The sequence below is a fragment of the Ascaphus truei genome, chromosome 17 (genome assembly GCF_040206685.1).
Source record: "Ascaphus truei isolate aAscTru1 chromosome 17, aAscTru1.hap1, whole genome shotgun sequence".
NCBI classification, from domain to species: domain Eukaryota; kingdom Metazoa; phylum Chordata; class Amphibia; order Anura; family Ascaphidae; genus Ascaphus; species Ascaphus truei.
In genome coordinates this window covers 19275301-19289080 of record NC_134499.1, presented here as the reverse complement: position 1 = coordinate 19289080, position 13780 = coordinate 19275301, and the positions used below count along the sequence as shown (strand labels likewise).

General features: G+C 53.9%; 1 protein-coding gene across 1 annotated transcript; it reads left to right on the top strand.

The window, feature by feature from the left end:
• Window positions 1-2847: 2847 nt before the first annotated feature.
• On the top strand, window positions 2848-8653 carry NAA80 (N-alpha-acetyltransferase 80, NatH catalytic subunit). Its single transcript, XM_075573644.1, is given in 6 exon segments — window positions 2848-2870; window positions 5979-6073; window positions 6076-6159; window positions 6162-6188; window positions 6191-6649; window positions 6694-8653. Coding segments are annotated over 6 exon segments (912 nt in total). The 3' UTR covers window positions 6918-8653.
• Window positions 8654-13780: the final 5127 nt, after the last annotated feature.

Genomic DNA, 13780 nt, shown 5'->3' with positions numbered 1-13780 from the left:
TCACATAGAGGGGGGAGCAGGGGGTCACATAGAGGTGGGAGCAGGGGGTCACATAGAGGGGGGAGCAGGGGGTCACATAGAGGGGGGAGCAGGGGGTCACATAGAGGGGGGAGCAGGGGGTCACATAGAGGGGGGAGCAGGGAGTCACATAGAGGGGGGAGCAGGGAGTCACATAGAGGGGGGAGCAGGGAGTCACATATAGGGGGGGAGCAGGGAGTCACATAGAGGGGGGGAGCAGGGAGTCACATAGAGGGGGGGAGCAGGGAGTCACATAGAGGGGGGGAGCAGGGAGTCACATAGAGGGGGGAGCAGGGTTTCACATATAGGGGGAGCAGGGAGTCACATAGGGGGAGCAGGGTTTCACATAGAGGGGGGAGCAGGGAGTCACATAGGGGGAGCAGGGAGTCACATAGAGGGGGGGAGCAGGGAGTCACATAGAGGGGGGGAGCAGGGAGTCACATAGAGGGGGGGAGCAGGGAGTCACATAGAGGGGGGGAGCAGGGAGTCACATAGAGGGAGGGAGCAGGGAGTCACATAGAGGGAGGGGGAGCAGGGAGTCACATAGAGGGGGAGCAGGGTTTCACATAGAGGGGGGAGCAGGGGGTCACATAGAGGGAGGGGGAGCTGGGAGTCACATAGAGGGAGGGGGAGCCGGGAGTCACATAGAGGGAGGGGGAGCAGGGAGTCACATAGAGGGGGGAGCAGGGAGTCACATAGAGGGAGGGGGAGCCGGGAGTCACATAGAGGGAGGGGGAGCAGGGAGTCACATAGAGGGGGGAGCAGGGAGTCACATAGAGGGGGGAGCAGGGAGTCACATAGAGGGAGGGGGAGCCGGGAGTAACATAGAGGGAGGGGGAGCAGGGAGTCACATAGAGGGGGGAGCAGGGAGTCACATAGGGGGAGCAGGGAGTCACATAGAGGGGGGGAGCAGGGAGTCACATAGAGGGGGGAGCAGGGAGTCACATAGAGGGGGGGAGCAGGGAGTCACATAGAGGGGGGAGCAGGGAGTCACATAGAGGGGGGGAGCAGGGAGTCACATAGAGGGAGGGGGAGCAGGGAGTCACATAGAGGGAGGGGGAGCAGGGAGTCACATAGAGGGAGGGGGAGCAGGGAGTCACATAGAGGGGGAGCAGGGTTTCACATAGAGGGGGGAGCAGGGGGTCACATAGAGGGAGGGGGAGCCGGGAGTCACATAGAGGGAGGGGGAGCCGGGAGTCACATAGAGGGAGGGGGAGCAGGGAGTCACATAGAGGGAGGGGGAGCAGGGAGTCACATAGAGGGAGGGGGAGCCGGGAGTCACATAGAGGGAGGGGGAGCCGGGAGTCACATAGAAGGAGGGGGAGCAGGGAGTCACATAGAGGGAGGGGGAGCTGGGAGTCACATAGAGGGAGGGGGAGCCGGGAGTCACATAGAGGGAGGGGGAGCCGGGAGTCACATAGAGGGGGGAGCAGGGAGTCACATAGAGGGGGGAGCAGGGAGTCACATAGAGGGAGGGGGAGCTGGGAGTCACATAGAGGGAGAGGGAGCCGGGAGTCACATAGAGGGAGAGGGAGCCGGGAGTCACATAGAGGGAGGGGGAGCCGGGAGTCACATAGAGGGAGGGGGAGCAGGGAGTCACATAGAGGGAGGGGGAGCCGGGAGTCACATAGGGGGAGGGGGAGCAGGGAGTCACATAGAGGGAGGGGGAGCTGGGAGTCACATAGAGGGAGGGGGAGCCGGGAGTCACATAGAGGGGGGGATCCGGGAGTCACATAGAGGGAGGGGGAGCCGGGAGTCACATAGAGGGGGGGATCAGGGAGTCACATAGAGGGGGGAGCAAGGAGTCACATAGAGGGAGGGGGAGCTGGGAGTCACATAGAGGGAGGGGGAGCCGGGAGTCACATAGAGGGGGGAGCAGGGAGTCACATAGAGGGGGGAGCAGGGAGTCACATAGAGGGAGGGGGAGCCGGGAGTCACATAGAGGGAGGGGGAGCCGGGAGTCACATAGAGGGAGGGGGAGCAGGGAGTCACATAGAGGGAGGGGGAGCTGGGAGTCACATAGAGGGAGGGGGAGCAGGGAGTCACATAGAGGGAGGGGGAGCCGGGAGTCACATAGAGGGAGGGGGAGCCGGGAGTCACATAGAAGGAGGGGGAGCAGGGAGTCACATAGAGGGAGGGGGAGCAGGGAGTCACATAGAGGGAGGGGGAGCCGGGAGTCACATAGAGGGAGGGGGAGCCGGGAGTCACATAGAGGGAGGGGGAGCAGGGAGTCACATAGAGGGAGGGGGAGCAGGGAGTCACATAGAGGGAGGGGGAGCCGGGAGTCACATAGAGGGAGGGGGAGCCGGGAGTCACATAGAGGGAGGGGGAGCTGGGAGTCACATAGAGGGAGGGGGAGCCGGGAGTCACATAGAGGGGGGAGCAGGGAGTCACATAGAGGGAGGGGGAGCCGGGAGTCACATAGAGGGAGGGGGAGCTGGGAGTCACATAGAGGGAGGGGGATCCGGGAGTCACATAGAGGGGGGGATCAGGGAGTCACATAGAGTGAGGGGGAGCCGGGAGTCACATAGAGGGGGGGATCAGGGAGTCACATAGAGGGAGGGGGAGCCGGGAGTCACATAGAGGGGGGGATCAGGGAGTCACATAGAGTGAGGGGGAGCAGGGAATCACATAGAGAGGGGGATCAGGGAGTCACATAGAGTGAGGGGGAGCAGGGAATCACATAGAGAGGGGGAGCAGGGAGTCACACGTAGGGTTTCCGAGCTCAATGGGGGGATGAGGACTACAAATCCCGGAGTGCACCTCTCTTCTCCACGCCCACTTTGTGATGTAACAGCAGCTGATTGGGCGGAGCAAACCCTCGAGCACATGGGGGAGAGCACAGGGAGAGGGTGAGTGAGACCCACAGTGGGGGGGTGTGGGCACGGGTCACACTGTACTGTAAGGTGTGTGTGTGTGTGTGTGTGTGTGTGTGTGTGTGTGTGTGTGTGTGTGTGTGTGTGTGTGTGTGTGTGTGTGTGTGTGTGTGTGTGTGTGTGTGTGTGTGTGTGTGTGTGTGTCATGAGCACCATGAGCACTACCATATATGGGAATATATACTGTGTGTCATATATATATATATATTGGCTTTATTTTTGTTAAATAAATCATGACACGGTGTAATATGTCATGTGTTGTTGTTCATCTGAGGTTGTATTTACCTCATTTTAAGACCTGCTAAGGAGCAGATGATTGTTATTTTGTCCTGATATGTAAAACCAAAGAATTCAAAGAGGGTGTACTTTCTTTTTCACACAACTGTGTGTGTGTGTGTGTGTGTGTGTGTGTGTGTGTGTGTGTGTGTGTATCTACAAAGTCTAAAAAAAAAACACTCGCCCAAACAGAAAGTCACTCCCCCCCCCCTCCCTCACAAGTCTTACCTGTGGCTGGTGCGGCGTCTCCCGCCATTTTCCTGCTCCCCTGCATTTGTGAGTGTCTCCCCTGCAGCTCCTGTGAAAATGGCTGCATTGCCATGACAACGGGACGCTACATGGCACCAGGTTGTCATGTCATATATATATGTGTAACATACACAAAAAATGAATACCGCATCAACAACCAACAAATAAATGCATTATCTAAACCTATCTTTACCAGAAAAATAACTGAAAAGAAATTACAGATAAATAATTAAACTGCTAGGCGGTGCTAGAGGAGTAGATTAAATATGAAAACACAGAAAAGGAAACCTCCAAAAAGCACTCAGACAAATTATGCAAAATAATGATAATAATTTATTAAATCAAAAAATAATGAAAAACAGAAACAGCTGACTGAAGACCTGCCTGACTAAACAAAAAATAAATTAAAATTGGACAGACCCGAGGAAAACGAAATTACCATATAAAACCCAAACATAATATGATCAGTACCTAAGATGATATGACCACTATGGGGACAGAGTACCCATAATAATCTACAACTGGCCGGTCGTTATTACAGATACTGAGCAAAAAAAACAATAAAGGAAAATAAATAATAAACCTTTAAAGAAAATACATAGAATATGGTAAAAAGTAATTAGCAGGCATGCTATACCAGTGTGCGGGGCACTTGATAAAGAAGACCTATAAGCATGAAACTATACATATAATACATGACATCAAAGAAACATTATTTGAAAGGTACTTCAGTGACCCAAACACAGATGTCAAAAAGATGGATTAATAGGAAGATAATAAGCTCCTGTGATAGTATGACACTGCAGTCTCTGGTAGACAAAGCCACGATCCAAAAATAACTTCCAGGGGTAAACAACAGAAATATAAAGTCCAAATAGAGTGCTAGCAGGCAGGGCCAGCAGCGTGAAAGTCCCACCAACGCGTTTCACCCGCTAAGGCTTCTTCAAGGGTCCCCACCAACGCGTTTCGCCCGCTACGGCTTCTTCTAGGAGAAGCCTTAGCGGATGAAACGCGTTGGTGGGACTTTCACACTGCTGGCCCTGCCTGCTAGCACTCTATTTGGACTTTATATTTCTGTTGTTTACCCCTGGAAGTTATTTTTGGATCGTGGCTTTGTCTACCAGAGACTGCAGTGTCATACTATCACAGGAGCTTATTATCTTCCTATTAATCCATCTTTTTGACATCTGTGTTTGGGTCACTGAAGTACCTTTCAAATAATGTTTCTTTGATGTCATGTACTATATGTATAGTTTCATGCTTATAGGTCTTCTTTATCAAGTGCCCCGCACACTGGTATAGCATGCCTGTTAATTACTTTTTACCATATTCTATGTATTTTCTTTAAAGGTTTATTATTTATTTTCCTTTATTGTTTTTTTTGCTCAGTATCTGTAATAACGACCGGCCAGTTGTAGATTATTATGGGTACTCTGTCCCCATAGTGGTCATATCATCTTAGGTACAGATCATATTATGTTTGGGTTTTATATGGTAATTTAGTTTTCCTCGGGTCTGTCCAAATGTAATTTATTTTTTGTTTAGTCAGGCAGGTCTTCTGTCAGCTGTTTCTGTTTTTCATTATTTTTTGATTTAATAAATTATTATTTTGCATAATTTGTCTGAGTACTTTTTAGAGGTTTCCTTTTCTGTGTTTTCATATATATATGTGTGTTTGTGTACCTTTGTTTTGTGTATTTTTATTTAACATTAAACATATTACGTTACGCTATCGAGAGAGAACTGGACTTAAATGTAGACAACAGTCCACTACAATTTGATTTTTTTCACATTATCCCCAGCATACAGCGCTTCCCCTGCAGCAAGGGATTGGGGATAATGATGAAGGGGCTGCAGACTTGCCTAAGGCTAAGGCCCCGCTGCCTCAGTCAGCGCGCCCGCACTGCATTCAGGCGGAGTGCTGAGAGGCAATTGACTGCTACCTGCGGTCTGTAAAGAGCGGGGGGGGGGAGGTTCGTCACCCCACACACCACACACCACACACCACACACCACACACACACACACTTTTCCCCCGCAGCACCTTCCCTCCTTGGCTCACTGCCGCACCACGTGACGCGTCATCGCTTCTGATCACCAGAAGCTTGCAGCATCGGCCGGCTGACGCGTCACAGCACGCAGTCAGCCATGTCGGATGGAGCCAGCGGGGACCTCCAGACTGGAGGAAAGGGGCTGGTGGCCCGCGGCGGTAAACCCTACAGTCTTGAAAATGCAAATCCAACAGTACAACCAACTTCACACTGATGATCCCCATTAAGGCTGAAACATGTCTGTGAACGGTTTCTCTGGCCTTGCATCTGATTCCCATGCTGTGCTTTAAAGCTGTGTTAACAGCGAGTATTAGCTTATATGGGCTCCATGTAACAATGTTTTTTCAGACAAAAGGTGACACATTGTGTGCTCATTTGCATGTCATTTCCCAGAATCCCTTGCATATATATATATGTATATATGTGTGTGTTTATCTTTATAATAACCTCCTCCCCCCCCTCTCTCATGCATATCGTTAAAATAACCCCCCTCCCCCCCTCTCTCTCAGCGATGCCCTCTCAGATCTCGCCCTCATACCGCTGCACCATCGCCCGGATCTGACCGTGTCCTGTGCGGAGCTCCTGAACCAGCAGTGGCAGCGGAGCCTGGCGCCCGCGTCCACTCCCTGCAGCGTTCCTGCGATGAGCTCCCCGTGTGCCTGGTGCTGGCCGGGGGTTCGGGGGGGCCTGTCCTGGGCACGCCCGTCTCTGTAGGGTTCTGGACGCCCGGACAGCGGGTTTGTGGAGTCCGTGGTGGTCAGCAGGGAGCTGCGGGGGAAAGGCTACGGCCGGCGGTTGATGGAGGCCACGGAGAGATACGCCAGGGGAAGGGGCTTCCGAAACCTGCACCTCACCACCCACGACAAGCAGGACTTCTACTCCCACCTGGGGTACCGCCTGTCAGAGCCCGTCCAGAACATGGGCACAGCGGGCACGCTGATTCCATGGGTATCCTTCAGTGCATCACTCCCACAAGGACAGACTCTGCCCCGAACCAGCTGCACCCTGCCCTCCCTATACCCCCTCCACCTGCCCTCCCTATACCCCCTCCACCTGCCCTCCCTATACTACCTCTCCTGCCCTCTCTATGCCCCCTCCTCCTGCCCTCCCTATGCCCCTGCACCCTACCCTCCCTATACCCCCTCCTCCTGCCATCCCTATACCCCCCCTCCTCCCTCCTGCCCTCCCTATACCCTCTCCACCTGCCCTCCCATCTACTTACCCCCTACCACCAATCCTGTCCTCCCTATGGCCCTGCCCCTGCCCTCCCTATACCCCCTCCTCCTGCCCTCCCTATACCCTCTCCTCCTGCCCTCCCCATACCCCCTCCTCCTGCACTCCCTATACCCCTGCATCCTGCCCTCCCCATACTCTTGCCCCCTCATCTGCAGACCTCTTACCGGGATTTCCGGGGGCATCCTGTATTTTGGATGAAGAAAAACATCTGATGGATTTGGGCAGACACGGTTATCAGAGGAGACGTGGAAGCATTTAATAGTGTAACACGGGAGGGGGGGGGGCAACACATGAACCCCCGACATCTTATTCCCAGGCACAATGTTATTTAAAGGGACAGTGTCCCTCACCCGGCAGCCCCTCCAGGCTGGTTTTGTACAATAAATACACTTTTGCAGAAAATAGTGGTACGCGTTTTAACCCTTTCACTGCCGTGCAATAAATATCTGTATCCGGCAGTGTGCACAGTACCACTAGTTTTCCAGCAGCCAGTGTCCCCAAGTGAGACTTTGCACTTCAAGGTTATATACTTAGCAAGAGTAGAGTGTTAACATCTTCACTGCCAGCGGGGCCTGCAATGCGAGCGAGGAGGCTAGGATATATATATATATATACATACAAACAATCAACGCAACAGTGCTCGCTAGTATGTGAAGTGTATTGTCAAATGAGTAAATGACTGATAAGTGCATATGTTCTTAATGATGAATAAAAAGAATCACTAAAATAGTGTATAAGTGCAAATGAGAAAATGTCCAGTGACCAGTGAATACTAACTGATGATTAAGAATAAACACATGGGGTTAATGTGTACATAGTTACACAGTTACATAGTTACATAGTAGATGAGGTTGAAAAAGGACACGTTCATTGTATGCTAAATGTAGACGTCGGATACTTTATCCTATATACGTACTTACCGCGTATTGATCTAGAGCAGGGGTGCACACACTTCTGGTGCTGCACACCCCAGTGCCCCCGCCCCCCCCATCCCCTCTTACCCTAGTGCCGGCGTCAAATGACACTGACCCCACGGCGTCATTGACGGCGCATTGCCTTGGTGACGCGTCCCCGAGTTACAGAGGCCTTGCACGGTTCCCCCGGCATTTTATTTAAATGCCTTGGGGAAGAATGTGGGGCCTCTGTTACCGCCGCGCCCCCCCTGAAAAAAATCTTGCGGCCCCCATGTCTAGAGGAAGGCAATCAAAAACCCCAGTGAGATATCCAATGAGATCTCACAAGGGGGAAAATGAATTCCTTCCTAACTCCAAATAATGGCAATAAATGTTTTTTTAACAGATTTATTGTATCTGCGATCACAGTCTCCATGGGTAATGAATGCCACATTGTAACTGCCCTTATGTTACTTTTATGTCTGAAGCACTTCTCCCCTTTGTGTGTTATTTATATGATTGTCACGTGTATTACTGCTTTGAAGCCCTATGTACATTAACGGCGCTATATAAATACAGACATACCTACTGTAAAGAACCCTTTCCTTACAATAAATTAAAGCTGGTCAAGAAAACCTGGAGACGCAGCTGCTTCTAAAGGAACCTCGAGTTCCAAACAAAACTAAATAACGAAAGCAAAAAACAGAAGCACATGATCCATAGCACAATGATTTAATAAAAGGTGATAATAAAGAGAAAGGCTACAAAACACTCAACAATATTGTAATTCAATGAGGCAGGTGATGATAACATTACCACTTAGCAAAGTGTATGCAAAGTCCCGCTGGTTAGATATAATATCCCCATATATTCAATGTCCCAAAAGTTCACAGTGTTCGAGTTATGAGAATGTACGTCATCATCGATGGTCACTGGTCAGAGTTCTTTGACTTATTCAACATACAAGACAATGCTTCCCCCTACACACTCAGAACATGTGCAGGACGGGTGCACACAACAGGCGGGAGAGCAAACGGCTGCATCGTGTGTCCCAGAGATATATAGAATAAAGATACCAGTCCCTGCGCTTCTAGAATGCAATCAGATGGCAGTGAGCAAGGAACGAGATTCCCACACCAGGCGTGGCACGTCACCACCCACACACACCTTAAGGCCTCGTTCAGGGTGCTGGCTTCGGAGGGAGGGCGTGCTGCTGTGCGTGCTGCCGTGAGAAACAAAGTATTCAATTTGAATACTGGTTGTCAGGGTAGCAGCTGCCCTGTCTCCGAAGCCAGGAGTTGAAGCTGACTAGTTTCAATAAACGAAAATTTCGTTTTTTGGAGCTGCAGCAGCGTCACAGGGACCAAGGCAGCCAATGAAATCATTCTTCAGAATGATTTCATGACTGCAACCTCGATACTTACCCTGCTGTGTGTAACCCCACCCCCTCCCCAACGCTGAAAAGTCTGCTGGGGGATAAACACAGATCACCCAGCAAACTGCCGCACTGCCGCCCTCCCTCCGAGTCCTGCAGCTGGCACCCTGAACGAGGCCTAAGGGAACAGCTGACCGCATCCCACTGTGAGAACAAGACGCCCGGATTTTACTACCGCTGGGCAGGGACATCCTGGGGGTGTAATGATCATTAGCCATGTGCATTGTACAAGCAGCGATTGGGGACAGGAAGCCCTCTGGCGCTGTGATCAGGGTTCTCCAGGTTGGAATGACTGCCCAGTATGTAGCACAGCTGTACGGTTGATGAGGTTTCCCTTCCGATCGCTGGATTTTCGGTTATGTCACTCGGTCCTGGGGGTGCTCGCAAGAAATCCTTCCTCCTGCTACAATAACGCAGTTACCAAGTTCCCCCGCGCGTTTCGCCTGGATTGGCTTCTTCTGGAGTCTCTGATAGGCTGGAAATGTTTGGGAAATGTGAGGACCCATTTCCTGTTTTCTTATCTACATATCATCATCCCAGCTTCTACATATTGCACTATTGGTGTGATTTGTACTCCTTAATGTCGCCCTGCGCTCCCCTTCCCGAAGGCTCCCCTGTAACGTCCAACCCCAGGAAGAAAGAAATATTAAAACACCAGAGACAGCAGAGCCGACTGCACAGTGTAAAACTACACGGAGCGCACACACACAGAGCACACACACGCAATCACACGGAAAGAAGCACTCACAAGAGAAGGAAGAAACATGATCTCTTTCTTGTGAGTGATTCTTACCTTGTAATTGTGTATTAAATCTGTGCTGTTGTACACTATAGAGTCTCCCCCACATCCTCCCTTTCCCCCCTGCTCCCACCTTCCCCTCTCACCCACCTCTCTCCTTCCCCTCACCCACCTCTCTCCTTCACCCCTCCTCTCTCCCCCGTCTCACCCACCTCCTCTCTCCTTCCCCCCTCCTCTCCCCCGTCTCACCCACGTCCTCTCCTCCCCTCACCCACCTCCTCTCCTTCCCCCTCTCCTCCCCTCTCACCCACCTCCTCTCTCCTCCCCCCATCTCTCCTCACCCACCACCTGTCTGCTCCCACCTCCCCCCCCACCCACCTTCTCGCCCACCTCTCCAGCCACCCACATCCTCCCCTCCCCAACTCTCTCCTCCTACCTCCCCCCTACACACGTCCTCTCTCCTCTCCCTACCTCACCCACGTCCTCTCCCCTCCCCCTCATCCCCCCCCCCTCACCCACCTCTCCTCCCCCGCCTGACACCCATCTCCTCTTCTCCCCCCACCTCCTCCTTCCCCCAGCCCCACCTCCTCTCCCCCCCTTCCTGCGGTGATATTGAATAGGAATATATTTATATGATAAAACGGGAAGGAATTCTAAAACCATTTCCCCTCCTTAGCAGGGGCGAGTCCTGTCACTGCCAGAGAGTACGGTGACACCACACTGACATCTGTAGACCCCACACTGCCTGAGATACTTAGCAGTGACATTTCTGGGTTTGAGTGTCCCTTAGGGGAAACAAAATGGCCACCACATCTCAAGCCAAGAGGAAGCTGCCACATCATGAGGGGGGGGGGGAGGGGGCGGCGCTTCCTATTGGACGGCCAACTCAATCCCCTCTAAAGAGCAGGAGGTGATACCAGGAAGGATCTTCGGGTGCAGGGTGTCGCCGGAATCGGGTTGTAGCGCGGTTCTGACGGGCGGCCCAGTTCCCGTCCTGTGACAAACGTTGTTAGTTTGGGGGAAGAGAAAATAAAATCCACGTGTGGGATATTTGTGAGACTTTCCCGCGGGTTTCTTAACCCCGGCAGTGCTGGATGAGCATACAGTTATAGGCTGCTTTGTAGTGCATTGCTGGCATACAAGGGGTTAAGGCAACCCTTAGCGGCGTGTTTCGGGACAGTGTCAGCGGCTCAGTGGTTAGCCCGCCCCCGTGGGTGGGGGGCTCAGGTGGTGCTGGAGTTGAGTTGGAGCCAAAGCTGAGATCCCGCGAGTCGAAGCTGGCGCACGGCGTCTTCCTGAGCGTTTAGTCTGCGAGAGAGGGAGCGCACGGCCGCGTCCTGCCGCACTGCGGGGGAGAGAGAGGGGGGGAGAGAGGGAGGGAGAGAGAGGGGGGGAGAGAGGGGGGGGAGAGGAGGTAAAGCTGGAACATTGAAATATAGCTACTCACACACAGGCCCCTGTGTGCATCCCATAGGTAGGGAGCAAAACGGGAGAGTCCCGTGCTGAGATCTTAAAATATATATCACTGTGTGTATATATATATATATATATATCCATGTGTGTGTATATATTTCACTGTGTGTGTATATATATATCCGTGTGTGTGTATATATATCAGGAGGTGGGTGAGAGGGGGGGAGGAGAGATACACACACAGTGATACACATACACACACACACACACACAGTGATACAAATACACAGTGATACACACAGTGTCACACACACTCACAAGCTCACGCAGTGATACACACACTCACAAGCTCACGCAGTGATACACACACACACACAAGCTCACACAGTGATACACACAGTGATACACACACAAGCTCACAGTGATATACATACTGTAATAATAATCCTTAACCCCCATCACTGCCAGGGAAGCACCTCCGTTACTGGCACACAAATATTTGTTGTGAGTCTTGTGGCACAGAAGGGGGTAACCCCGCCAGAGACGGACAATCCTCTTTAATGTATACATCGGGTTTTAACCCTTCCATCGCAGCACCCTCTGGCAGCGAAAGGGTCAATTCCGCCTCCGTCCCTTTTTTGCAAAGCGCACCCAGGGGGTTACGGGATCAGGGAAAGATTTCCCCGCTGCACAGTGAGGACTTACCGCTCAGGTACAATGTGTAAGCGGTCAGGGAGAGGCTAGCCAGCACGAGGAGGGCCAGGATGGTGAAGGCAGCGGAGCGGGAGCAGCCCGGGGGGCTGCAGCACACGTGGGGGGCCAGGAGACACCCCCCTATCCCCAGGCGAGTGCCCCGTGTCAGGACACAGGATGCTGGGGGCGCCAGACCCCCCGACGGAGCTGAAAGTAGCAAAGGAGAAATCACAGACATGTCACTGTATCAGCGCGCGGTGAGATGGGCGCGGGCCGGGTCATAGGTCACCCCGCGGTGAGAGGGGCGCGGGCCGGGTCATAGGTCACCCCGCGGTGAGAGGGGCGCGGGCCGGGTCATAGGTCACCCCCGCGGTGAGAGGGGCGCAGGCCGGGTCATAGGTCACCCCGCGGTGAGAGGGGCGCAGGCCGGGTCATAGGTCACCCCCGCGGTGAGAGGGGCGCGCGGGACAGGTTACAGGTCACCCCGCGGTGAGAGGGGCGCGGGCCGGGTCATAGGTCACCCCCGCGGTGAGAGGGGCGCGGGCCGGGTCATAGGTCACCCCGCGGTGAGAGGGGCGCGGGCCGGGTCATAGGTCACCCCGCGTGAGAGGGGCGCGGGCCGGGTCATAGGTCACCCCGCGGTGAGAGGGGCGTGCGGGACGGGTTACAGGTCACCCCGCAGTGAGTGGGGCGCGCGGGAACGGGTTACAGGTCACCCCGCGGTGAGAGGAGCACGCGGGACGGGTTACAGGTCACCCCCGCGGTGAGTGGGGCCGCGCGGGACGGGTTACAGGTCACCCCGCGGTGAGAGGGGCGCGCGGGACGGGTTACAGGTCACCCCGCGTTGAGAGGGGCGCGCGGGACAGGTTACAGGTTACCCCGCGGTGAGAGGGGCGCGCGGGACGGGTTACAGGTCACCCCGCGGTGAGAGGGGAGTGCGGGACGGGTTACAGGTCACCCCGCGGTGAGAGGGACGCGTGGGACGGGTCATAGGTCACCCCCGCGATGAGAGGGGCGCGCGGGACGGGTCATAGGTCACCCCGCGATGAGAGGGGCGCGCGGGACGGGTCACCCCACGGTGAGATGGGCGCGTGGGACGGGTCCACCCCGCGGTGGGAGGGGACTGACTCCATGGCCTGCAGATCCCCTCTGCACACACCATATTTGATGGTCACTTACCCTCCTGAATGCCGGGGACCTCCGTGTCCAGTGACGTCCAGTGCAGGTCATTGATAGAGTCCACAGAGTGCAGATTAACGTCAGACTGAGGGTCACTGGCGGACCCTCGTCACAGAGCCGGGTGCCTGACATGAGCCCGCAGAGAACCGGGGCAGCAGCACAGAGACAGTAACAGGGCGTCGCAGAGACAGCAGAGAGAGCGTCGCAGAGACGGTCACCAAGACGGCAGAGAGAGGGTCACAGAGATGGCAGAGAGAGAGTGTCGCAGAGACGGTCACCGAGACGGCAGAGAGAGGGTCACAGAGATGGCAGATAGCATTACAGAGTCGGCTGAGAAAGCGTCCCAGTGTCTCAAAGACAGCAGAGAGAGTGTGACAGAGAGCGTCTCAGGGACGGCAGAGACAGCATCATAGAGACGGCGCAGAGCAGGAGAAATGAAGATGTTGACAGAGAAAGGGAGGGAAGAGAGTGCGAGAGAATGAAGTAGAGACAGACCAGGAACAAAAAGACAGCACTAGTGAGAGCCAGACATGTATATATGAGAGACCAGACTAGGGACACAGAGAGACAGCAAAGTGAGATGTGTGAGTTGGAGCAGAGAGCACGAGGGGACACAGGGTCTGAGACAGGCCCTAATATAGGAACGGGAAGAATGCTGGGGAAGTTATAAATAGCACTGGGATAACTATCCCCACCCCCCCATTACAGGGCCAGAGTAACTCC